The sequence below is a fragment of the Pseudorasbora parva genome, chromosome 10 (assembly GCF_024679245.1).
Source record: "Pseudorasbora parva isolate DD20220531a chromosome 10, ASM2467924v1, whole genome shotgun sequence".
In the NCBI taxonomy this organism is placed as follows: Eukaryota; Metazoa; Chordata; class Actinopteri; order Cypriniformes; family Gobionidae; genus Pseudorasbora; species Pseudorasbora parva.
This window is the reverse complement of record NC_090181.1, coordinates 46,796,003-46,823,799: the sequence shown is the minus strand read 5'-3', so window position 1 is coordinate 46,823,799 and position 27,797 is coordinate 46,796,003. Positions and strand designations below refer to the sequence as shown.

At 40.7% G+C, this 27,797-nt stretch overlaps 2 protein-coding genes across 3 annotated transcripts in view; one reads left to right on the top strand and one right to left on the bottom strand.

Annotated features, from left to right (window-relative positions):
- Positions 1-11,753, bottom strand: part of dlst (dihydrolipoamide S-succinyltransferase) — a 45,603-nt gene extending 33,850 nt beyond the window's left edge. The window contains exons 1-4 of the mRNA XM_067456277.1: positions 11,580-11,753; positions 4,910-4,943; positions 4,744-4,786; positions 4,572-4,633 (exon numbers count right to left, since the gene is read on the bottom strand). Of these exons, the coding sequence (XP_067312378.1) occupies positions 4,572-4,633; positions 4,744-4,786; positions 4,910-4,943; positions 11,580-11,738 (298 nt within the window). The 5' untranslated portion in view covers positions 11,739-11,753. The remainder of the gene's footprint in view (positions 1-4,571; positions 4,634-4,743; positions 4,787-4,909; positions 4,944-11,579) is intronic.
- Positions 11,754-19,681: 7,928 nt separating this feature from the next.
- prox2 (prospero homeobox 2) overlaps positions 19,682-27,797 on the top strand; it is a 31,985-nt gene continuing 23,869 nt past the window's right edge. The window contains exons 1-2 of one of the 2 annotated variants that reach the window (XM_067454744.1): positions 19,682-19,694; positions 21,754-22,932. In XM_067454744.1, the coding sequence (XP_067310845.1) occupies positions 21,791-22,932 (1,142 nt within the window). In that variant the 5' untranslated portion in view covers positions 19,682-19,694; positions 21,754-21,790. Of the gene's footprint in view, positions 19,695-19,746; positions 19,856-21,753; positions 22,933-27,797 lie in introns of those variants that run through there. The other variant, XM_067454743.1, reaches the window with a different exon arrangement.

Genomic DNA, 27,797 nt, shown 5'->3' with positions numbered 1-27,797 from the left:
CTTCCGCAGGTCCCCCAAGGTCTGGAATCGGTCCTTCTCCACAATCTTCCTCAGGGTCCGCTCACCTCTTCTCGTTGTGCAGCGTTTTTTGCCACACTTTTTCCTTCCCACAGACTTCCCACTGAGGTGCGTTGATACAGCACTCTGGGAACAGCCTATTCGGTCAGAAATGTCTTTCTGTGTCTTCCCCTCTCGCTTGAGGGTGTCAATGATGGCCTTCTGGACAGCAGTCAGGTCGGCAGTCTTACCCATGATTGCGGTTTTGAGTAATGAACCAGGCTGGGAGTTTTTAAAAGCCTCAGGAATCTTTTGCAGGTGTTTAGAGTTAATTAGTTGATTCAGATGATTAGGTTAATAGCTCGTTTAGAGAACCGCTTCATGATATGCTCATTTTTTTTAACAGGAATTTGGGGTTTTCATGAGCTGTGTGCCAAAATCATCAGTATTAAAACAATAAAAGACCTGAAATATTACAGTTGGTGTGCAATGAATCTAAAATATATGAAAGTTGTGAATATAATTGAATATAATTTTTATCATTACATTATGGAAAATAATGAACTTTATCACAATATGCAAATTTTTTGAGAAGGACCTGTATATATATCCACATACACACATACACACACGCGCGCGCGCATTACTTTTTTTTTTTTTTTTAAATCAAAATTATTTTTTATTTTGTGGTGGTCACTTCCATAAATTTGAGAATATTTTTTATTTTTTTCATAATTAGGATGCCACATTAACCATAACAATAGTCACACATGGCAATAAAACAAACTAAATGCATGGATCTTAAAAGGCTGGTCCAGCGGTGCTATCTATCTTTAATAACACGATCGCTTGGGGTGGGAAACATGACTAAAATCTTACAAGTAAACCACAGCAATAAGCAATTGCTGAATATAAGTAAAACGTTTTCAAGTAATTAAGTAATCAAGTAAACTGGTCAGTAATAAAATATATACTTATAAACAAATGACAATAGGCTATTGTCAGAATAGGACAAATTAATACAACATAAAGATGCATATCTACAAACAGTGCTTTAAGCGTATGTGCCGTTTTCCCCCTTTGCGTTGTTGTTAAGCTATATTAGTTTGCTTTCACTTTGAGAACTACTAATGCGCAGATCCAGAACTTACCGACACGTCCCAAACATTTTAACTCAAGTCAGATATCGACATATGCATAATGTGTGTATTTGACCGTTCAAGAGTAGGCTAATGAGCCTAGAAATCAATACACTTGCACGAGCATTGACAGGCAGCAAACACGCAGACTGACACGCAGACTATTAACTCTATTTAGTGCAATCGTGTATATTATACTTTTATTTGGTCATTTTGCAAGATGGTGAGCAGTGATGCCAGTAACGCGTTACTCTAATCTAACTACTTTTTTCCAGTAATGAGTAATCTAACGCGTTACTATTTCCAAACCAGTAATCAGATTAAAGTAACTTATCCAAGTCACTGTGAGTTACTATTCTAGTCATTTTCCTTAGTAAAAACCGACAGCTTATCAAAATTCTCAGCCCGAGTCCGGCTGGAGTCTTTTTTTTTAATTCTTTTTTTAAATTGTTGCAGCCATTAAAATAGTTCAGTTTTGTTTTTAATGTCAAAGTAGTTCAATTTCGTATTGTTTCTTTATTAACCTAATTTAGAAAAATGTTCAGAGCAATTTTTTGTTTGTTAAATTAAAGTTTATATAGGCAAGACAAGTCAAGAGTTGGTTTGAGAGGCTAAATTGATTAAACATGCGGTTAACTCACTGGGTCGTCACATAAAAAAATTATAATAATTTAACAAACAATAAATTGCTCTAAACATTTTTCTAAATGAACTTAATAAAGAAACGAAATGAAATATCAAAGTAGGCTAGTTATTATACCACCACAAAGGCATTTTTGATTTTGGGACTTATTTTAAGTTTCATTTACGGCCATATGCGTTGGCTTGCTTTACTCATTTGCAGCAAAATTGCAGTAACGCCATCATATCTATCTGAATACAACATAACACGCTCACACATTTATTTTTTAATCATTTGCCAGGAGTAAAATTTACACATGTGGTTTAAACAACCAGATACATTTACATTTGTCCGGTTTCGTCTGAAATACTTTCATGCACCAGTGATTGGAATTAAATACGTCTTGGAAGGAATTTAGGCCTACTCCTGGTCATTTCGCAATCAGATAGATACCTGGTCAGAGAAAACGAATGAAGGAACCAGTTGTAAAAAGGCCATAACTCTAGCAGCTGCTGAAGAAACGGACTCTTAACCCTGTGCAAGCCATGTCTCGACAGTGATGTAAGCTATCATAGTCTCATGTTGTTTCCATCAGCGCAGCACATCTCATTGTTAAAATAAATATAAAACGACGGAGAAGCTTAAAAAAGGGGCGTAAAAAAGTCAGGGCCGTCGGGCTCGGGCATAAATGCAGGGCTCTAGTCAGGATACATTATTGACGTAACTGTTAAAAATCCACTTCCAATAAAGTGAGTGTTGCCAAAACCGGTCGTCATTTCTATGTTGTTACATAGAATTTACTTTATATACATTTAGTTACTTTACAGATGGACTTTAGTTAATATACATTTAGTTACTATACGGATTACTTTATTTTAAAAGTAACTAAGTTAGATTACAAGTTACTTTTTTAGTTACATTCAGTAGTTGCCGACAACAGCCCTGCCGCCTGTTGTCGGCAACTACTGAATGTAACTAAAAAAGTAACTTGTAATCTAACTTAGTTACTTTTAAAATCAAGTAATCCGTAAAGTAACTAAATTACTTTTAAAGGAGTAATCAGTAATCAGATTACTTTTTCAAAGTAACTGTGGCAACATTGATGGTGAGAAAGATTCGCCTTCGCGTTCACGATCGCAAAACTGCAAGAACCGTCAGACTCAGCTGAAGAAAAAAATCAGTTTTATGCGTTTGTGGGGTACGAGCAGAAAGAGGCTCGTTCCAATAACACCAAAGCTGAATGGCTGCAATACAAGATGCATACTGGACTCATTTGTAGTTGTAATAGAGCAAACAATAGTAGGACTAGCGAAAGAAAGAACTACAACACCACGGAATAAACAGGCGCACGCTGCGGGAGGCGCGAGCATTTCAATGAGGGAGCGTTACATGGACGTAGGAAAATTTAGACCTGTTTAACATTATTTAAGACCTAGAACGCAATGCTTCAGCGAATTTAAGACTTTTTAAGCCTTACATTTGTTTTTATGTTTTTATGACCTTGTATGGAAAATCTGGACGTTTTTATGACTTTTTAATGGCCTTAAATTCTTATTGTTAAATTTATGACTTTTTATGACCCTGTTATCACCCTTTTATGACCCGCGGAAACCCTGTTCATTAAATTTGAGTCATGTACTTCTATAAAAGCGGTAAAACAAATAAAATAATGTGACCGTAATGGTTAATTAGATATTGCGTGTCCTGTCAGCTAATATAGCATATATTGAATAAACACGGCCAAATTTACTGGTTGCACATATGGAAGGATATCGCGGACTATCGTATTTGCAATTGCATTTTCAATTTGTGGACGCATAAAATGTGACAATCCAAAAGCAATTGCAAATCTTGCATTTCAATTTAGGCGAACGCACAAGGACTGCCAGATTTTAAATGGAAAAGCAAAGTCTGTTTGCAATTGCACTTCCAATGTCTTACAAGTAATGACCCTGCCATTTTGGAGTAGTAATAGAAAATCACCTTTTGCTATTTCATTTCCTCTGTGTCCTGCAACAACCTGCACAAAATTCAAATGGAATCGCAATCCCCTTTGCATTTGCATTTGCGATGTCTAACACACTCATCTGCCAATCAGGCTTGAGGGCGGGGTTTACTAATGTAGTCTGAACGACGCCCTCAAGTGGTGATTCGGCAAGTCGTAGTTTTTGTTATTTTTGGACCCAAATGTATTTTGGATGCTTCAAGAGACTCTAATTAACCCACTGATGTCTCATATGGACTACTGTGATGATGTTTTTATTCCCTTTCTGGACATGGACAGTATAGTGTGCATACACTTGCATACGCTCTCGGACTAAATATAAAATATCTTAAACTGTGTGTGAAGATGAACGGAGGTCTTACGGGTGTGGAGCAACATTAGGGTGAGGAGTTAATGAAATAATTATAATGGGAAAACGTGGAGGAGTTTGGTGGCTTGGTACCATAGTGAATGAACTGGGTTTAGTGGGCTAAGCTAAATGCTGTCAGATCGTTACCGCGCGTTAGAGCGCTTAAGAGCACACACTGAGACGAGAGAGGTGTGTGTCAACTCGGTTTAGTTAAGGGAATAACAATAATGATATGAAATAAACAATAAATATGAAAAAGCGGTGAAGCATCCCTTTAAAACATTTGTGAAGGAAGCAGCACCTCAACTGAGTGCATGTTTTTATGTGCATTTTTAGAATTTATGCATATCTTGGCATTTCCACGCGTTTTCTTTTTATGCGACGATCCCAAAAATATGCATAAAAATAAGTGGATGAAAGCATAGCTAATCCAACACTTTGAAGAGCTAATATACGTACTGTGAGCAGCTGTGGTTTTGAAGTATCTGATTTGATAGACGCTTGACCGGGTCTCACACCTCCTAAAAATCACAAAAGCACAATCCAGTAAGATCTTTTATTCGGAAATTTGGCCTTTCCAAAATAAATCCTCTGGGATGAGTGAAAAGTGGGATACTTCAGCGATACTTACGGGCTGTTCTTGAAGGCGACGCACTGACTAGCGGATGATATACCTGGAGGAAAAAGGAGACACAGGAACATCTAATCATGTTTGTTTGCACTGTCAGAAGAAAGAAAAATACAAGACTCATGCAAAACAGAGGAAATATCTCCGACAATCACAAGGCAGAACTCACCTGAAGTAGCCCGTCTTGCAAGAGCACCGTTTCCCTGGAAGAACAAGACAACAATGAGCCCGTAAGCACTCGCTGTGCCAATCAAAAATCAGGACAATGTTCAACAAAGATAATATCGTCCAGCCAGTCTCTGACAAACATCGGTTCGCTCTGCAGCGGAGCGCCTGCCATAACTAGGGTTGGGTATCGTTTGGGTTAGGGATGCACCGAAATCACAATACTTGGCCGAAACCGAAACCGAAAAAGAGGAAACACCGAAAGAAATTATGCCAATTTTTGGTACCATTGCATTTATGGCTATGACTGTGTAACTTTACTAAAAATCAAGGCATTCCAATTGCATAAATTAATATTAAAGTTTCAAATAATAAATCAATTAATAAATCACAAATTATGCAAATATTTATTTAGCACATTGCAACAATGCACAGTATATAGGGCCCTATAAAATCAGTTTTATTTTTTCCCAAAATCCGTTTTTTCCGTTTTAATTTTTGCAAATTCCATTTTTTCTGTTTTAATTTTTGGGAATTTCTTTTTTTTTTAACCCTTTACTAGCCTAGAAATCTAGACACACCCTAGCGGCAGCAAATCTAATCTGCCCGCGAGTGTCGTCTAGCAACTCTCAATACCCTTCTGAGCTGTATTCCCCTCACTCTGGACGGGCCAATCACGTCGTGTATAGAGCCGGTGGGCGGGGCCATAATGACAAAGGCCGAGTTGCGTTTGCGTGCTTCTAGTAAACACAGTAACTGGCGAACGGCGGCAGTCTTTCGAATCAGCTTTGACCGCGACTCTGGAAGACTTGAGTTAAGCTTTTCTCTGAGAAAAGAACAAAGAACGGCACTGAAGTCATTCTTAAGAAGGGAAGATGTGTTCAGAGTTTAGCCGACCGGATACGGCGAATGTTTAATCTGTCAGCGAGCTCTGCTTCACCTTCGTTGCTCTAGTTGTTGTAGCGCTATCCTATCGCGTGCAGAGGGAGTTTGACAGACAACCGTTTATCCGCCCCTCGGATTGAGCCGTCAATGGGGAGTTTCCAGACCAAACATCTTGATGTGGGTCAGGCTTGTCAGGCTAACCTTTACTGTTATTTTAGTCAAAAAAGAGTGTGCTTTTAATGTTAATATAATAGAACATAAAACAAAAAATAGGAATGACCTTAAATTTATTGCGGTAACAAACATCACATTTACTTTTTAGGACAAAGACTGCATGATGCAACATAACACTGCACTTCAAGTTCTTCAAATATTAATGGTTATGAGCTTTAAACTTTCTGGTAGAATACATTATATTAGTTAATATGAGTTAAAATGAAAGTGCTCCATTAGCTTTTTCTTTCAAGTAAAAAAGTTTAAAAAACTAAAAAAAAAATCAAAAGATTCATCTTTTACATACAGTACTATTAAGTTAAACTTTTTAAAAAAGCTGAAAATGAACATGGAAAAAAATAACACATTTCACATAGCCCAGAAGGAGCGAGCGTTGCAGGAGTAGCTATGGATGAAGTAAAAGTAAAGTTGGTGAGTGGAGTATATGAAATTGTTGACATCGAGTCTTTAAAGGCAGAGCCTGATTCATTCGCCCATTCATGACGCTGTTGATGTTGAGAGGTGCAAGATAAAAAAAAAATAAAGCATTTTAATTTAAATGATTTTAGCGTGTGATTTATCGCGGGCACGGATTGGGTAACGGGCCAAATATTAACTAGGCGGGTATTTTTAAAATCAAATCTTTTTTAATCGAAAATCGATTATGAATCAAATCGTGGCCTCAATAATCAAAATCGAATTGAATCGTGAGATGGTAAAAGATTCCCACCCCAACAAATAAACATCTTGTTCATGTATACTTTCTTTCTTTATTGTTTGTTGCTTGAAATAAAATCGGTATTGGAATCGGCCATGATCGGTGCATCCCTAGCCCCTGAACTGTCACCGTCCCGTATACAGCATTCTACGTTTACTTCACTATATTACTATTAAATCCTAATGTAATCATGACAAACTATATATTGTTGGAAAGGTCTAACACTCCTGAAGAGATGTGTCCATTGTTTAATGATAGAAATCACATGATGACAGTAAAATAGTAATTCATGACGAGAGTGCCCCTCAAAAAACAAATCTACATCATAATAGCAGAATAACGACTTTATAATGAAAATCTTTTCTTATCTTGACAAAACACACAATTTCTTGACAAAACACATCATTTGAAAGGTCTGAGTCTAAATGTTCCATATTTGGTGACTGTTTTTTGATGGAAGTGATATTTGGACAGAAATTTACAGGAAAATGCATCAAATAAACAATCAATGGAAATTGAAATGACACCCGGTGGCTATTTTTGGTATAGCGCCTAAACAAAATCTCATGGGGACTTCAATTTTTGGGATATCAACTTCAAATTTGGAACACAATTTGGTTAGACATATGGCTTTGATTTCATAGTCATTTTAGAGAAAAAAATTTTTTTGTTAAATATTTATTTTATATTTCATTTTCATTAAATGTAAACTTCCATAACGTTTCTATCATTTTATATTTTGAAATGCTTTCACTTCAGCAATAATCTGCTGGTTGTCACCTTTAAATCAAGACCAAACGTAAGTCTATATTCCAAAGCATTCATGAATTACAGCCCTTTAAGTTTGGATTCTCAAAAAGGGGGGTGACCGTTAAGTAGGGATGGGTATCGTTAAGGTTTTAACGGTATTACTACTCTTACATATACTGCTTATCGGTCCGGTACTTTAACGGTATTCTTATCGGTATATATATATATATATATATATATATATATATATATTACACACACATACAATTAACAAAGATACACATTATATAGGCCTACACAGTGCTTTAGTTTCAGGAAGAGTTCTAGTAATCAAATGTAAAATAACACTGCATAGTTTATCATAAATAGGATAAATTAATGCTTATTAAAGCTGAAGTTATTCATTCAAGAGCTGTGAGTGATTTTCTCTTTGCATTTGGTTGTTTAATTCGCAGTAATTCGTCAGCATGTTTATTTACACCGCTGCCTCTTTAAGACAGATGTGCAGATCTATAGGTGACTGATAATAGGCAGATGCACTACATTTTCTCCCAAATATCCATAATAACTACGTCCATTTTAGACACAAACTGTGTTGTGTTTAAGAGACTCTCCAAGCCGGTCATTTTGACACAGATGTTTGAGTACATATGATCGTTTAGACGCGAGTGTGAAACCGAAAGTGTAATTTGCTCGTCTAGTTGCGGCGGTTCAAGACCGCGCGCGCGCGCTCTCTCTCTCTCTCTCTCTCTCTCTCTCTCTCTCTCTCTCTCTCTCTCTCTCTCTCTCTCTCTCTCTCTCTCTCTCTCTCTCTCTCTCTCTCTCTCTCTCTCTCTCTCTCTCTCTCTCTCTCTCTCTCTCTCTCACGTCACGTCACGTCACGTCACGTCACGTGTATTCAAAAGTACCGACAGCAGAACCGATAACGGCCGAGCTTATCGATACAACGGTCTTTCAAAATTCAGCCCCAGGGCCCGTTTAATACCAGTTTTCGGTACCCATCCCTAGTATTTAATGATCTTGTCATCTTTTTGTTTATCACTTTTATATTGTTAATCATTTGGGGAAAGGATTAGTAGAGAGGTGGGTGCCAATTTCTTTATATTCTGTTTTCTCCTCTTTAAGGTAGTTAGGGAGTCAGCGTACTTCTGTTGTATTTTGTTTTCTTTACTTTTTGAGTTTAGTTAGTTTTCTCCTGATTAGTTAGAGGTTTTATGTTTGTTGTTTTGGCCTTGCCCCCTCTTGAAGCCTCAATCCTCCCATTTGGAAATAAAAGACCTTGTTCTTTTTCCACACAAGTTGTTTTGAGGTCTATCTCTTGTTAAGAAGCTCTGGGGTTGGGAACTGAACCTTGCTGCCTCCACACATCACACCAACAGCTATTCTTTTAAGTCCTTTTAACCCTAGACTACATAGGGACGTAACAACGTCTTTAGCGCGCTCAAGTTCATTATTTCCAATGTAGGCGCGCGATAAGCGCGCTCATAATGAAATGAGCGCGCTCATAATGTGACGCGCTCGTTTTTTCCAGGCGCGTCCGCACCTCATCGAGTTAAAAACATCTAAACTTTTCAGAATGCCGCAAGCGCAAGAATATCAGACCTGAACCAGGAAGTTGGTCACCAGATCACACGGAAACCAGTTAAACCGTAACACCGGAGAGCGCCGAGATGTTTTCCTCTGAGGTGCTCGGGCATCACCGTTGTGCTGCCGTGGTACACCATATCGGTTTTGCAAAGGGAACAAAAGGGCCATTTTATTTGTCCTCTTGTTTAAAGTATTCCCATACTTTTGATAACAGTGGTCTCTGTTTTTGTGATAAAATGCAACTTTCTCCATTCCCTGTATGCCATTACGCGAGATGTAAACAAACTGTGTGACGCGTCGACACATTTCACGCACGTCGACTTTTTTTTTGTAGTCGACGTAATCGATGACGTCGACGCGGCGACTAGTTTGAGTTTTATGGAGAAATGACAGCGTTGCTGCTGTGGGGAATTAATAAGTTTCACTAGACATAAATATTATAATTATAATCTTAGGAAGCCAAAATCTAAAATAAAATCAGACTATCACATATCTAAAGTGTAACCAGGCTATGTTTTAATTAGTTCTGTCCTCTGTCATCACTCATTGGGCTGTCGTTTTGCGTCTCTCTCTCTCTCTCTCTCTCTCTGGTCACGTGTATTTTCAAAAGTACCGACAGAAGAACCGATAAAGTCCGAGCTTATCGATACAACGGTCTTTCAATATTCACCCCCGGGGCCCGTTTAATACCAGTTTTCGGTACCCATCCCTACCGTTAAGGAGCTAGACCAAAGGAGAACCAATGTGGAGAGGCAGCGTATGCGAGGACATTAGGAGCAACCTGGGACAAATGTGTGCATTGTAGAGCCCTGATATGCCATGCAAAAGACTACACGTGCTAACCAATGGTATAATAAACATGATAAATACGACCTCTTGAAGTAATCAGACAAGTCACACAGACAGTAACAATCATGTATTTAATTAGTCTGTCAGTACATCTCATCCCTTTATACTGTCTGATGTCCACATTTAGCTCCGCATGCGTCATAAAATGTCATTTTTGCTGTAAAATCTGTAGAAATGTTCATTCTTTCTAAATGTGATGTGACTACAAATAAACAAAAACGCACAGGGCTAAATAAATAACCGTGAAATAACGGAAAATGCCACTTTATTTCTGCGAGACTAATGCGAAGTCTTGACAAATTAATTCATTATGTTCAATGTCTCGCTTATTATTGTAAAACATCAATGCTTGGGTTTTAAATCAAACTAAGCAACAAAATGTTTTTATCGTGTTCATTAATATTATCAGTTTTCTGATAAATCGGCTGGTGAAATTAAACGTGTGTGTGAGACGTTACGGGCGGGTCACATTACTATCATTTGAAGAATCGTGAGGATCGGTTTTATTGTCCCAGCCCTTCATATAATGTCCTGGCGGAAACAAGATTGCAATGTTGCATTTAGTATTAAAATAATAAACTGGACATGTGACGTTGCAAAAAGTGAATTACCATTTTATATTAAAAAGTAACATTGAGTGTAATAATACTGTAGCGTCACAGTAAATCTTGTATTGTTATATGATGAATAAATGAGCGAGCACTGGTCCATGAGTGCTTCTGACAGGCCGTTAAACAGCAATGCTGGAGTGACATTCAGGCACACATGTGGGTCATGTGATCCATCTGGGTCAAAGGTCATCAGGACTTATCAATGCACGCTTACAATATTTGGTGAAGTAACTAATTTGGGGATTTTCCTCCTCTATTTCTAATAAACGTTGCAACTATTTATTTAATGGAATTTTGCAGTGTTTATGATAAATGATTTATTGGTGCGCATCATTATTGCGTTAATAATCTTGAGTCAGAATAACTTCATCTCTTCTCTGATGACAAGGGCGGGGCCACCTGTCACTCCCATGAGATCAGCCAATAGCAAATCACAGCCAAAACCAAGCCCCGCCCCTACATTTACTCTTGTTTGGGAAGCGTTTCACTCGACATATGGCACAATAGAGAAGAACAGACCTACAAACATAATAAAACTCACCCACAGTGGATTGCCTACCTGTGTTAATTTAGGTTAGATTTGCAAATTAATCTAAAAATGACCGAATTACGGTAACGTTAGATATTAGTAATAACGAAATTGTTTTATTTAAAGACTTTAGAAGAGGATAAAAGAGAGACTGACAAATGCTTATGACAACACACATTAGCATAACACACACATTAGCATAACACATGACGACAAACATATGATTAACGCGAGAGGTGACAGCTCGATCACATGCGAGCTTTGACAGCAGGAGCTTCACAAACGTCCTCGCTGACCGACAGTACTGATTGAAAGTCGGCTGAATGCCTCATATAACGCGTTATAGCCCGTGTGAGTGTCATTAATGTGATGGGAAGGCATAAGCTCTTCTGTGGGGTGTTTGTGTGCGAGTGTCCCGCTGCCCTTGGGCCTGCGCGCGGCCTACCGCTGCCCTTACTCAAACGGTCGTTCCGTTCCCCGTTCCGCTAACTCGGTCATTCCGCGGGACACACGCGGTAAGAGGCACACGTACCTGCCGCAGGACGGTGATGGACCGACCGAGGCTCCGGGAGAGACAGCGGGAATGGGATAGCATGTCGTCGGGATGGACCGCGCGCACTGCAGCTCTCACTCTCAGCACAGCACCGGAAACAGCGCCGCCACAAACCGGAAGCAGCGCGGAACATACCATCACGGATAAGAGCGAGGGGGGGGGGGTGGACTGTACCATTGATTTGTCACGTTTCATTCATTACATGGCATGTAAAATGTACCATATTCTGTTCTACGTTGATGGTTTAAATAATTCAGCATCGGACATTGTGAATATTGTTTTCCTACTTGCTAAATACCATATTCATTATTGTATGTGGAGAAATTGCCACCCATGCTTTGAACATTTTATGAATGAGCTTAAAGGGGGTTGCTCCGTGTTTTATTTCTAGGCTTGGTTGTGTTTATGGGGCGCAGTATAACATGTCTTTTTTTTTTTTTTTTAAATGCCGTATTTTTCTCCCTTTATTCCACACCGCTGTCTCCACTGTCCTTTGAACGGCTCGTTTGCTTCCAATGGTCGCAAATAGACGTAATGTTCTTAGATTGGCCAGATGGTCAAATGTAGTTTCCTGTATTTTTATTGGCTGAAGTGTCGAGCACAGGTTAAGGCCACGCCCCTTCCTATTACGGGCAGAAGCCCATCTGCGGAGACTAGCGAGGGTTTATGATGTCACCAACCCAGGAAGAAGCTCATTGTAGTCCAAACCGGCCATTTTTGTAGGCAATAAACTGCCTAACTTTAAAAGACAATATCTCCGTTTGCATTGAACTTTCAGCGCTGTAACTTTGCAGAGACTGTTTATGCTCAAGCAGCGACATTACACACTAACTACAGTTTAAAAAGTCAAATCGCATGCAACCGCCACTTTAAGTTATTTTACTTCTCACTGAAATTACTGAAGAGTTGTCGTGCTCTGAAAATATCATTGGACATGTCCACATTTCTTGTGCTTTAAATTATTTTTATTTTTATTTAGCTATTCAATTTGTATTTATTTTTCTTTATTGTGGATCCCCTGACTATTATTGTTTTTGAGTTTATACTATGCTGTTACCTCTAACAATTTAAATAAATAATCCAGAGAAACCAGCTATAAGAAAAAGAAATGTCATGTAAAGACGCTTGTAATTTATAATTGTAACACTGATATGTATTATTAAATTCTATTAATAGCCTAATACAAATTAAATTAGTATACAAAATAAAACACAAATAGCAAGTAATAAAACGCTGCAATGCATTATACTGCCTGCGCCGCTGAGGCGTCCTGCTCTCCCTGCGCCGCTGAGGCGTCCTGCTCTCCCTGCGCCGCTGAGGCGTCCTGCTCTGCCTACGCCGCTGAGGCGTCCTGCTCTGCCTGCGCCGCTGAGGCGTCCTGCTCTCCCTGCGCCGCTGAGGCGTCCTGCTCTGCCTGCGCCGCTGAGGGGTCCTGCTCTGCCTGCGCCGCTGAGGGGTCCTGCTCTCCCTGCGCCGCTGAGGGGTCCTGCTCTCCCTGCGCCACTGAGGGGTCCTGCTCTCCCTGCGCCGCTGAGGCGTCCTGCTCTGCCTGCGCCGCTGAGGCGTCCTGCTCTGCCTGCGCCGCTGAGGCGTCCTGCTCTGCCTGCGCCGCTGAGGCGTCCTGCTCTCCCTGCGCCGCTGAGGGGTCCTGCTCTCCCTGCGCCGCTGAGGGGTCCTGCTCTCCCTGCGCCGCTGAGGGGTCCTGCTCTCCCTGCGCCGCTGAGGCGTCCTGCTCTCCCTGCGCCGCTGAGGCGTCCTGCTCTGCCTGCGCCGCTGAGGCGTCCTGCTCTGCCTGCGCCGCTGAGGCGTCCTGCTCTGCCTGCGCCGCTGAGGCGTCCTGCTCTCCCTGCGCCGCTGAGGCGTCCTGCTCTGCCTGCGCCGCTGAGGCGTCCTGCTCTGCCTGCGCCGCTGAGGCGTCCTGCTCTCCCTGCGCCGCTGAGGCGTCCTGCTCTCCCTGCGCCGCTGAGGCGTCCTGCTCTGCCTGCGCCGCTGAGGCGTCCTGCTCTCCCTGCGCCGCTGAGGCGTCCTGCTCTCCCTGCGCCGCTGAGGCGTCCTGCTCTCCCTGCGCCGCTGAGGCGTCCTGCTCTGCCTGCGCCGCTGAGGCGTCCTGCTCTCCCTGCGCCGCTGAGGCGTCCTGCTCTCCCTGCGCCGCTGAGGCGTCCTGCTCTGCCTGCGCCGCTGAGGCGTCCTGCTCTGCCTGCGCCGCTGAGGCGTCCTGCTCTCCCTGCGCCGCTGAGGCGTCCTGCTCTGCCTGCGCCGCTGAGGGGTCCTGCTCTCCCTGCGCCGCTGAGGGGTCCTGCTCTGCCTGCGCCGCTGAGGGGTCCTGCTCTGCCTGCGCCGCTGAGGCGTCCTGCTCTCCCTGCGCCGCTGAGGGGTCCTGCTCTCCCTGCGCCGCTGAGGCGTCCTGCTCTCCCTGCGCCGCTGAGGGGTCCTGCTCTGCCTGCGCCGCTGAGGGGTCCTGCTCTCCCTGCGCCGCTGAGGGGTCCTGCTCTGCCTGCGCCGCTGAGGGGTCCTGCTCTCCCTGCGCCGCTGAGGCGTCCTGCTCTCCCTGCGCCGCTGAGGCGTCCTGCTCTCCCTGCGCCGCTGAGGCGTCCTGCTCTGCCTGCGCCGCTGAGGCGTCCTGCTCTCCCTGGGCCGCTGAGGGGTCCTGCTCTCCCTGCGCCGCTGAGGCGTCCTGCTCTCCCTGCGCCGCTGAGGCATCCTGCTCTGCCTGCGCCGCTGAGGGGTCCTGCTCTCCCTGCGCCGCTGAGGGGTCCTGCTCTCCCTGCGCCGCTGAGGCGTCCTGCTCTGCCTGCGCCGCTGAGGCGTCCTGCTCTGCCTGCGCCGCTGAGGCGTCCTGCTCTGCCTGCGCCGCTGAGGGGTCCTGCTCTCCCTGCGCCGCTGAGGCGTCCTGCTCTGCCTGCGCCGCTGAGGGGTCCTGCTCTCCCTGCGCCGCTGAGGCGTCCTGCTCTCCCTGCGCCGCTGAGGCGTCCTGCTCTCCCTGCGCCGCTGAGGGGTCCTGCTCTGCCTGCGCCGCTGAGGCGTCCTGCTCTCCCTGCGCCGCTGAGGCGTCCTGCTCTGCCTGCGCCGCTGAGGCGTCCTGCTCTCCCTGCGCCGCTGAGGGGTCCTGCTCTCCCTGCGCCGCTGAGGCGTCCTGCTCTGCCTGCGCCGCTGAGGCGTCCTGCTCTGCCTGCGCCGCTGAGGCGTCCTGCTCTGCCTGCGCCGCTGAGGCGTCCTGCTCTCCCTGCGCCGCTGAGGCGTCCTGCTCTCCCTGCGCCGCTGAGGGGTCCTGCTCTCCCTGCGCCGCTGAGGCGTCCTGCTCTGCCTGCGCCGCTGAGGCGTCCTGCTCTGCCTGCGCCGCTGAGGGGTCCTGCTCTCCCTGCGCCGCTGAGGGGTCCTGCTCTCCCTGCGCCGCTGAGGCGTCCTGCTCTGCCTGCGCCGCTGAGGCGTCCTGCTCTGCCTGCGCCGCTGAGGGGTCCTGCTCTCCCTGCGCCGCTGAGGGGTCCTGCTCTCCCTGCGCCGCCGATTGATTTCTCCCACCTGTTCCCTCTTGATTTCTTCCCTTTATAAGCTCCTTGTGTTTGTCAGTCTGGGTCGTATCCTTGTACTGTCTACATCTTCCGTTCCCCTGTGACTTCTACGTGGTATGTGTTCAGTTTCAGTTTATGTATTTTCTAGTTTACGTTTTCCTCATCCTCGTGGGTTTTGTTTTGTATTTATGTTTTATTTGTTGTAAATAAATTATAATTTTCCTGCACTTGAGTCCTCGCACAATTTCCTTTGTGTGTACGTGACATACACAATTTCGCTCAATTTGCTCCTGATCACCCTGCAGAAAGGGTTTAAAAAATGTAGGAGCCTTTCTGTGTTGTGCAGCCCCAAGACAGCGTTGTGTGCCACAGCACCAGTGGACATCGACTGCGGCACGATGTTCAAATTGGGCTGAACTTTCTGTCCAGGTTCTCTCAAGTAAAGACTATAAATCATGACATGGTCAGTCGGGTGGCTCTGATTTCATTTGAAACCTGTCTGTACCCAATCCTTCTACCTTTCCCCCCTCCTGTCACATTTTGCTCTCCCCTTCCCCTCTCTCCATGTCTTTTTATTTTATTCTCTTGTTCTTTCCACTAATGCAATTGCCTTCCACTCTACCATCTCTTGTCACTCTACTCGTCTTCCAACATCCTCAGCTCTTCTTGCTCAATCTCCTCTTCCTATACCAACTATTAATATCCCCTTATCTCTTTTTTACCTCTTCCACTATTCTCAATATTACCCTTCCTCTATCCTCTCCAAAACCTTTTACTCTTACACCTATTCATCTTCCCATTATTTATATATATAATTTTAATAGTTTTTTGTAATTGAGATATGCTGTTTTAACAATTGGGATATTTGTATTTCCTGTGTTGGGTGTATTACTAACTCATCAGACATAAATAAAATATATTGGGAAGAAGAATAGGTGTAAGGATGAGAGGTTTTGGAGAGGATAAAGGAAGAGTAATATTGAGAAGGAGAAGAACAGTAGAAGAGGTAAAAATAGATTAGGAAGAAGAGATGGAGCAAGCAGAGCAGAGGATGCAGGAAGAGGAGAAGAGGGAGAAGAGATGGGAGAGTGGAAAGAGCAAGAGAATAAAATAAAAGAAGACATGGACAGAGGGAAAAGGGGAGAGGAAAAATGTAACAGGAGGGAGGAGAGGTAGAAGGATTGGGTACAGAGAGGTTTCAAATGAAATCAGAGCCACCCAACTGACCATGGCAGACTGCAAAAAATGCTCTTCTTACTCAGTATTTTTGTCTTGTTTCTAGTCAAAATTTCTTACAGTAAGAAACATTTACTAGACAAGTAAAAATTATTGTCTTGTTTTGGGGAAAAAAACTCCAAATTAAGAGAGTTTTTGCTTAAAATAAGATAAATAATCTGCCAATTATTTGCTGATTGTTTTAAGATTATTTTTCTCACCCCACTGACAGATTATTTTGCTTAATTTAAGCAAAATCTCTTCATTTTTAGTTATTTTTTTTCTCCGAAAACAAGACAATTACTTTTGCTTGTCTAGTAATTTTTTTTTTTTTTTTTAAGAATTTTTAGATGTTTGGACTAAAAACAAGACAAAAACTAAGTACGAATATTTTTTGCAGTGCATGATTTATGGTCTTTACTTGAGAGAAACTGGACAGAAAGTTCAGCCCAATTTGAACACCGTGCCATCCAAAGCGCTTAACATCTTGCCTCACATTCACCCATTCACTCTCTCATTCACACACCGGCAGCGGTGTCAGCCATGTAAGGCGCCATCCAGCTCGTCGTGAGCAGTTTGGGGTTAGATGTCTTGCTCATGGACATCTCGACACTTGGTCAGGTGGAACCGGGGATCGAACCACCAACCTTCCGGTTTGTAGACAACCTACATGAGCCACTGAGCCACTGCCGCCCCGGAAAAGGGGAGAGGAAAAATGTAACAGGAGGGAGGAGAGGTAGAAGGATTGGGTACAGAGAGGTTTCAAATGAAATCAGAGCCACCCGACTGACCATGTCATGATTTATGGTCTTTACTTGAGAGAACCTGGACAGAAAGTTCCATCGTGCCGCAGTCGATGTCCACTGGTGCTGTGGCACACAACGCTGTCTTGGGGCTGCACAACACAGAAAGGCTCCCACATTTTTTAAACTCCCTCAATGAAATCCCCTTTCTGCAGGGTGATCAGGAGCAAATTGAGTGAAATTGTGTAGTTGTTATATCCCAATTTCACCTTTCAGCTCTAATGCAAGAGTGGCTCAAGCATCACCCAGATTTTAGGAGGATGTTCCTTCCAGCATATTCTCCTCTTGGAGATGAAAATAACCCTTCCAACCAAGTAAGTGTTCTTCAAGCAATGGAAGAGGCCTGTGGATCCAGCATTCCCACAAGGCACGACTCATGCAAATATAATATGCTATGATGTTGAAATTCTTTGACCAGATATAATTGAGAGGTAAGATCTATAAAGTTCATTGATTCAATGATTTCAGTAGATTATTATTTATTTATTTATATATTTATTTATTTATACAGTCATTTATTGGGAGAAAACTAAAATTAAAGAACTTTGAAGAACACAAGTAAAGAACAGGAATAATGTGTATTTTCATTCATGTATTTGTGTACCTACAGATTATTTTTTTTATTAAATCAACAGAGAACACACCTGTTGTTTTAGTGTTAGTATTTATTTTTGATAATAGAATAAACTGCAGTGCTTCATTATGCAGTGAATACTGAACGGTTTTGCCAACATACAGTTTTTCTCAAATGATTTTTTTATTTCCCAAAACATTAAGTTCAGATCTCTGAACAATTTGCTTCTTTTTCACATCAGATTGGAATTTCTTATTGATTTGAGCAAATTGCAAATGCTTTGGCACACGTGCTCAAAGAGTATACAACTGTCTGCAGTTTGGACAACAAATAATTGCATATGGCTTGTTGATCAAAACTGATGACTCGATTCTCACTTACACTGTCAAACACTTCAGAACTTCTCAGACATTTTTTATTGTGTAAGCCATCGCATTCAAAACGATCTATTCAATTATCATAATCAGTATATATGAATGTATATTATAAAATATATCTGACATTGACATTATTTGTAATGTCTGCTAAATTGGCACATGACCTCTAATTGCATTCCCAATCTAATTGCAAATTACCTCTAATATGAATCAACCATTTAACCATTTACGTAACTTCGGCAGTATATATGTATATAAATATGTAGATTGCCCACAGCACAATCACTGCTGTAGAAGTTTTTGAGAATGGAGGATGTTCACAACCCTGAACTGCAACATGCTCGTGGAAGAGCAATTGGAAGGCGTGTAAGAATACGTGGTGGTGGTGGAGGAAGAAATAATCAAGGAAGACGTGGAAACAGAAGAGTCAGAGTCAGTTACTTTACATGTACTGTAAATACACTTGTTTTGTGACATGAAGTACAAAAATAAACACTGGGAAAATACAAATGTTCATAGACGTTTTTTTTCTACATGCTATCGACTTTTCTCAACAATTATTAGATTTTTGTTTAAACCCTTATATTTCATGGTTGACTGTTGTGGTGAAAAAATAACTAAACATTTTGGCCAGTGTGGGTCACACAATGACAAAAATACTTTAGATTTTGGTGGCCTTGGCCAAATTATTGACACAATAACTAGGTTTTAAAGCATGAATTAAATGTTTTGGGTGAGTAACTACATTTTGCAGACATGTTATAAAGTTTTGAAGTTCCTGCAAACAGTTGTGACATTTGCACTCACAGTTTAGAGAATGTTAAGACTGTTTCGAAAAATGTGCCAAAGCAATTGAGAAAAACTGTAATAGTTTTGAGAGCAACTACATATAAAGATTCATATATTAAAGATTTGTTTGGCTGTGTGAATGGCTGGGATAACATTAGGGAGTTTTGTGCACAGTGTTTTGAGAAAATTAGGCTTTTGTTTTGTGATTTGTATGAAATGAAGGAGAATTTACTATCTGTAGGACAATTACAAAGTGTGCAGATCACTGTGTTAAATGTTTTACGAGCAGTTACCTGAGTTTGGAGAAATGTACCAAATCAAGCGAGAAAAACTGTAATACATTCTGATCAACATGACATAAGCAACTGATAATGTAGGAAACAGCAGAGAATTTGACATAATCATTTGCATATACGTACCAAAGCATTTGCAACTTGTTCAAAGAAATGAGAAACTGCTTTTTTGATGAACACAAGGGACAATGATGTGAGAATTCAACAGGTAGTTTGGAGAATTTCAATTTTGATCTGAGAAATGTACCAAAGCGACTGAGAAAAACTGTAAAACCACAGTATATATGGTTTAGATGTGCACATTTTTTCTGTTATGTATATGAAATTCACTAAGAGCGAAAAAAGATTAAATAAAATCCTCGAAACGACTTTATGACGCGATCTTTGCCGTTGTTTACGTGCGCGGCTGTGTCTGGTCTCTGATTGGCTGGCATGTTGATGAAGGGCGGATCGGGCCACGCCCACGCCACTGGAGCGAGATCAGAGCGCGCGCCGCGAGCACACACTGTCAGTCACGCGTCTCCAGAGCAACAGGTAAGCGCGCGCTCTCCTCTCGCTCTCTCTCATCATGTGCGGAAGTTTCTCTCGCAAACTGACGCTTTTAGCGGTTAACTTTATGGACTTTTAATACTTTGCAATATGAACGTGATAATTCTTCATTATAGCACTGATATGAAACGCATATGCAGCCACAGGTATAAGGCACGTAGTCGAATATGTATGTTTCAATATGTTTCGTATTTATTACACGTGTTGATATGAATATTTACGTTCAAATTATGTAAAGACAGCGAAAGTAGCTATATATATATATATATATATATATATATATATATATATATATATATATATATATATATATATATATATATATATATATATATATATATATATATATATATATATATATATATATATATATATATATCCAGATTGACATTAGAAGAATATCTCTGGATGAATACAGACTAAAATGAAATGCACTATAAATATACTAAGGAAAAAAAATAATGCATGTTAATATGAAATGTTATTTTAATACAATTTAGGATTGTGTTATGTCTCTGAAAACATGCATCAGCTCAAAAAAGAAAAACAGAATTATTTTATGTATAATAAACAATACTCACAATTCTTGAAACCAGCATTTAATAAATATACAGTATGTTTATTATATATATATATATATATATATATATATATATATATATATATATATATATATATATATATATATATATATATACATACAGGCTTTTGTATTCAGATTTACGTATATAGAGAGGATTAGAAGGAAATCTGTGGATGAATCCAGACTAAAATGAAATGCACTTTAAATATATTAAAACAAATGTATGTATCTTATGAAATAAAATTATGTTATGTCTCTATTCTGTTGAAAAGCACGAATCAGCTTAAAGAACTGGATTATTTTCATACTTCTTTAAAACTACACTGTAAAGAAATATTTAAAAAATAATGACCTGGGTGCCTTAAAATTTTGAGTTCATTGAAATTCAAAATTTGAGTTAATACAATGAACATTTTATTAAAATATTATTAAAATATTGTGTAAGCATATTGGGTAATAGTGTGTTTTATTTGTGATGACGCAGCCATATTGTGCTATTTTCATGATTTATCACATTTTTTAATGTGGTACAGATACAATAATATTTTGAGTTTCTATTTATTAAACCAATTTCCTTCATTGTATCAACTCAAATTTTTAATGTCAACAAACTCAAATTTTTAAGGCAACCAGGTTACTTACTTTTTAAGTTAAACCAACAATATTTTTTTACATTGTACTGCCCCAGCGACTAGCCGTCTAAAGGTACAATTTTCACTGCCTTTTTCTCTGTGTAAACAATATTCATTTACAGTGCAGAATTGCATGAATAAGTCTAATAAAACAATTGTTTTGTGTGCATTTAAGGATAAGATGCATATCTACACTGTAAAAAATATTTAAAAAATAAGTTGCCTGGTTGCCTTAAAATTTTGAGTTCATTGAAATGACAAATTTGAGTTAATACAATGAACATTTTTGAGAATCGACAATATTCAAATATTATTAAAAGATATTGAAAGCCAAATTGAGCTATTTTCATGATTTATCGTATTTTAATGTGGTTCAGATACAATGCTAATTTGAGTTTCAATTTAGTAAACAAATTTCCTTCATTGCATCAACTCAATTTTTTAATTTCAATAAACTCAAAATGTAAAGGCAACCAGGTTACTTACTTTTTTAAGTTAAACCAATATTTGTTTTTTGTGTAAAAACAGTTTTTTTACTGCCCCAGTGACAAGCTGTTGTACCCTTAAAGGTACAATTTTGACAGCCTTTTACTCTGTGTTGGTTTAACATTAAAAAAAGAAAGAAAAGAAAGTAACCTGGTTGCCTTCAAATTTTGAGTTTATTGACATTATATATTAGATGGCCTTTTTCTCTGTGTGAACAATATTTATTTATCATTGAAGAATTGCATGAATACGTCTAATAAAACAATTGTTTTGTGTGCATTTAAGGACAAGATGCATATCTAAACGAAGCCTAATTTATAATTTTATTTGCAATGCATTACAGATTTTCAAGGCTGATACGGAGAGTCCAGCAGGAAAGCATGAATCTGAGTCCGGCCGACCAAAGCACGCACAAACCGAGCGAAGCCTGCATGGAGGTCAGCCGATCCGAGCAGATGCGTCCTTGCTTCCGCAGAGGCACGTACGACGAGCCGCTCGCTTCCTACCACAGCGGCTCCATTATATCTCACCTCCTGCGGAAGACCATTCACAACAAGCTGAGCTCGCTCGACCCAAACCTGCTCTATCTGAGCCCGGAGTCCAGCGGGATGGAGGACTTCCCTCAGGAGGAGCCGAGTGTGGAGGAGGAGGCTCCGGTGGGAGCGGACCTCCAGGCCAAACGAGCCCGCGTGGAAAACATCATCCGCGGGATGGCCGGATCTCACGGGGAGGAGACCAAAAGAGACCCATCCAGAAGAGACAAGCGCAAGCAGAGGCTTCCTCTGCACCAGGAGCCTGACGTCCAAACCAAGATTAGCAAAGACGAAGAGTGCCACAAACTAAAGGAGCAACTCCGGAGCATGCAGAGACTCTTGCATCAGCTCCAGGAGAAAATCTCCCACGTCTACGACCAGAACTATTCGGAAAACCCGGGAGCGAGCGTTGACCACAGCGTGAAAACCCTCCAGGAGACTCTAAAGTGCGAGCTGACCCGAACCGTGAGCGAAAGCATCGATATGGTCTTTAAGAAGCTCGAGAAAAGCCCCGAAAAGCCGAACCTAGAAGATTCCCCTTCGGATCAATCGGACTCGGATGAGGCCGCCAGGAGCGCGGAGCACTTTGAGAGCCCGGAGCACCAAACCGAAGCCTTGTCCCTGGTGGTCCGCAAACCTTCGCCGAGCCAGCTAATCCAGGCCGTAAAGAGGCCTTTCCCCCTCCACCAAACCCCCTTCCAATTCGGATACAACGCCCCTCTGCACGACAGCCAGATCCTGGAGCACCTTTTGAAATACGGACCGCATTCGGCCTTCTCCGCGCTGCCATGTCTGCCGGCTTCCCTGGAGAGGTCGTCTCCGGACTCAGTGGATCGATCCTGGGAAAACATGGCCATGAGATCCAAAGCACATCTGGGTCAGCAGAACCATCGCTCCGCACTCGGGGACCCGCTCTGCCTCCCGCACGTCAAGATGGAGTGCGATCTGCACAGCATGGCCGACAGGAGCTCCTACATGTCGCTCAATATATCCTTTAAACGCTTAGTTATTTCTTCAATGGGGTTTATTAGTCCAACCGCAAGGGTTCGGTTATACCGACAATCTTCAAAACATCAGCTCAGAAGAAACAAAGCCATACATGTGGGTGACCTTTTCCTTTAATGCCAGAACTGAACGATAAGTAATCTCGACAATGACATCTCTCTCATCTAAACTGAACTCTACGATTCCTGAATCAGTTTTAATAACTCTTAATGGCAAAATGATTTTAACTCTACGAGTCTTGAATCAGTTTTAAAAACTCTTTATGGCAAAAAGATTCTAACTCTACGAGTCTTGAATCAGTTTTAATAACTCTTCATGGCAAAAAGATTCTAACTCTACAAGTCTTGAATCAGTTTTAATAACTCTTCATGGCAAAAACATTCTAACTCTACGAGTCTTGAATCAGTTTTAATAACTCTTCATGGCAAAAAGATTCTAACTCTACGAGTCTTGAATCAGTTTTAATAACTCTTCATGGCAAAAAGATTCTAACTCTACGAGTCTTGAATCAGTATTAATAACTCTTCATGGCAAAAAGATTCTAACTCTACGAGTCTTGAATCAGTTTTAATAACTCTTAATGGCAAAAAGATTCTAACTCTGTGAGTCTTGAATCAGTTTTAATAACTCTTCATGCCAAAAAGATTCTAACTCTGTGAGTCTTGAATCAGTTTTAATAACTCTTTATTCCAAAAAGATTCTAACTCTACAATTCTTGAATCAATTTTAATAACGCTTAATGGCAAAAAGATTCTAACTCTGTGATTCTTGAATCAATTTTAATAACTCTTTATGCCAAAAAGATTCTAACTCTGTGATTCTTGAATCAATTTTAATAACTCTTTATGCCAAAAAGATTCTAACTCTGTGATTCTTGAATCAATTTTAATAACGCTTAATGCCAAATATATTTTAGGCCTGACGGACCCATTTAAGGTTCTATAATAGAGTTTTGCTCAGAAGAAGATTGTGTTGCTCACATGTTTTATCTATCTCTTATATCTATCTAAAATGACAATACTTCTATTTTGTTATCCTGCATTATTTAGCATGAAATTAGAGCGAATAATATATGCATTAATATTGGTTTATGCTAGATAATAGAAAAACTATTGTTTGTGTTAGTTCACCGTGCACTCTAAAATAATGCTGGGTTTTTTCGAACCATGTTTGGGTCAAAAATGGACAAACCCAATGATTGGTTTAAAGTTTTAAGTTAGATTTTAAACCCAATCATTGGGTTTGTACATATTTGACCCAAACATGGGTCGAAACAACCTAGCATTATTTACAGATACAAGATTTAAATAGCATATATTAACATCAGTAAATGCTGCATTGGCCATTGCTAGTGTGCAGAGCATTAGATGAGAGATCGCAGTCTTTAGGACCTTTAGTATGAGGTGCAGATGACTGTGAAAAGCCTCTGTTTAATCGTATTGCTGCCTGTACTGGGATATTAACAAATATTTCTTTTCGTGCATCTGCAGTTGTTTGCATGCGCTCAATCAGGAAGAAACATGTCTCATGTTTCAGGAGGGGGTTTATCTATGGATGGGGCTCTTTGTTTAGCTTTAGTTGCTTTTGAAAAAGCCCCCTCTTTGTTTAGTTGACTGTTTTTATTTAATATATAGTAGTTAACATTGAGATATTGCTGAACAAACGACCAGCTCTCCAGCCCGCCGAACAATCGTTGAATTGAGTGCCGCGGTGAGCCGCTCCACGGACGCAGACTTCAAGGAGAATTTTTGCTTTGATCTCGGTAACCCCAAAGAAAATTGTAGCATCTTCTTTAATCTGGGCTCAGTAATGACTTTAAGTCCAGGAAAAGACAAATAAAAAGGAATACAAGGCTTTGATAAGAATTGTTAGGAACAAAAGCCAATTTTCAAAGGCAGAAAAAGCAACAGTTTCTCTTCTGGAAATTCTCTGATTTTTTTCCCCCCTCGGACTTGAAAAGGTGCGGAATATGTTTCTGCACTCTCAATGTGATTGGAGTGGATGAGAGAGGTCACTTCTGGTTGTTTGTGAAAAGCAAGCTCTCAGCCTTCATTAAAGACCATCATCAATGGCCTGAGTGCCGTATATAGAAACACACATGTCACGATATTACTGTATATACCCTCACCTAAAGGATTATTAGGAACACCATACTAATACTGTGTTTGACCCCCTTTTGCCTTCAGAACTGCCTTAATTCTACGTGGCAATGATTTAACAAGGTGCTGAAAGCATTCTTTAGAAATGTTGGCCCATATTGATAGGAGAGCATCTTGCAGTTGATGGAGATTTGTGGGATGCACATCCAGGGCACGAAGCTCCCGTTCCACCACATCCCAAAGATGCTCTATTGGGTTGAGATCTGGTGACTCTGGCGGCCATTTTAGTACAGTCAACTCATTGGCATGTTCAAGAAACCAATTTTAAATGATTTGAGCTTTGTGACATGGTGCATTATCCTGCTGGAAGTAGCCATCAGAGGATGGGGACAGGGTGGTCAAAAAGGGATGGACATGGTCAGAAACAATGCTCAGGTCGGCCGTGGCATTTAAACGATGCCCAATTGGCACTAAGGCGGCCTAAAGTGTGCCAAGAAAACATCCCCCACACCATTACACCACCGCCACCAGCCTGCACAGTGGTAACAAGGCATGATGGATCCATGTTCTCATTCTGTTTACGCCGAATTCTGACTCTACCATCCGAATGTCTCAACAGAAATCGAGACTCATCAGACCAGGCAACATTTCTCCAGTCTTCAACTGTCCAATTTTGGTGAACTTGTGCAAATTGTAGCCTCTTTTTCCTATTTGTAGTGGAGATGAGTGGTACCCGGTGGGGTCTTCTGCTGTTGTAGCCCATCCGCCTCAAGGTTGTGTGTGTTGTGGCTTCACAAATGCTTTGCTGCATACCTCGGTTGTAACGAGTGGTTATTTCAGTCAAAGTTGCTCTTCTATCAGCTTGAATCAGTCGGCCCGTTCTCCTCTGACCTCGAGCATCAACAAGGCATTTTCTCCCACAGGACTGCTGCAGACTGGATGCTCTTCCCTTTTCACACCATTCTTTGTAAACCCTAGAAATGGTTGTGTGTGAAAATCCCAGTAACTGAGCAGATTGTGAAATACTCAGACCGGCCCATTTGACACCAACAACCATGCCACGCTCAAAATTGCTTAAATCACCTTTCTTTCCCATTCTGACATTCAGTTTGGAGTTCAGGAGATTGTCTTGACCAGGACCACACCCCTAAATGCATTGAAGCAACTGCCATGTGATTGGTTGATTAGATAATTGCATTAATGAGAAATTGGACAGGTGTTCCTAATAATCCTTTAGGTGAGTGTAGATACACACGTCATGATAATACCATATATAGATACACGTCACGATATTACCGTATATAGATACACATGTCACGATATTACCGTGTATAGATACACGTCACAATATTACCGTATATAGATAAACACATCACAATATTACCGTATATATATATACACATGTCACGATATTACCGTATATAGATACACGTCACAATATTACTGTATATAGATACACGTCACGATATTACCGTATATAGATACATGTCACGATATTACCATATATAAGTTAACACGTCACAATATTACCGTATATAGATAAACACGTAATGATATTAGGATATATAGATACACATGTCACGATATTACTGTATATAGATAAACACGTCACGATATTACCGTATATAGATAAACACATCACGATATTACCGTATATAGATACACGTCACGATATTACCGTATATAGATAAACACGTCACAATATTACCGTACATAGATAAACACGTCACGATATTACCGTACATAGATACAAACGTCACAATATTACTGTATATAGATACACACGTCACATTAATGCACATCATTAGATTTATATGATGCAATGCCTCTTCTTGAGGCGGTGCATGTTTAATAATAGCAGCTGTTTGTGCTCTACGAGAAGGAGCGATATTACCGTACATAGATAAACACATCACGATATTACCGTACATAGATAAACACGTCACGATATTACCGTATATAGATACACATGTCATGATATTACCGTATATAGATACACATGTCTCAATATTACTGTATATAGATACACATCACGCTATTACCGTATATAGATAAACACGTCACAATATTACCATATATAGATACACATGTCACGATATTAACGTATATAGATACACGTCACAATATTACTGTATATAGTGTTAACCCCTAACAAACAAGATACACGTCACGCTATTACCGTATAAACACTTCATGATATTACCGTACATAGATAAACACGTCACGATATTATCGTACATAGATAAACACATCATGATATTACCGTACATAGATAAACACGTCACAATATTACCGTATATAGATAAATACATCATGATATTACCGTACATAGATAAACACATCACGATATTACCGTATATAGATAAACACATAATGATATTACCGTACATAGATAAACACATCACGATATTACCGTATATAGATAAACACGTCACGATATTATCGTACATAGATAAACACATCATGATATTACCGTACATAGATAAACACGTCACAATATTACCGTACATAGATAAACACGTCACGATATTACCGTATATAGATAAATACATCATGATATTATCGTACATAGATAAACACATCACGATATTACCGTATATAGATAAACACATAATGATATTACCGTACATAGATAAACACGTCACGATATTACCGTATATAGATACACACATATGTCACGATATTACCGCATAGATACACGTCACGATATTACCGTATATAGATACACACATATGTCACGTTATTGCACA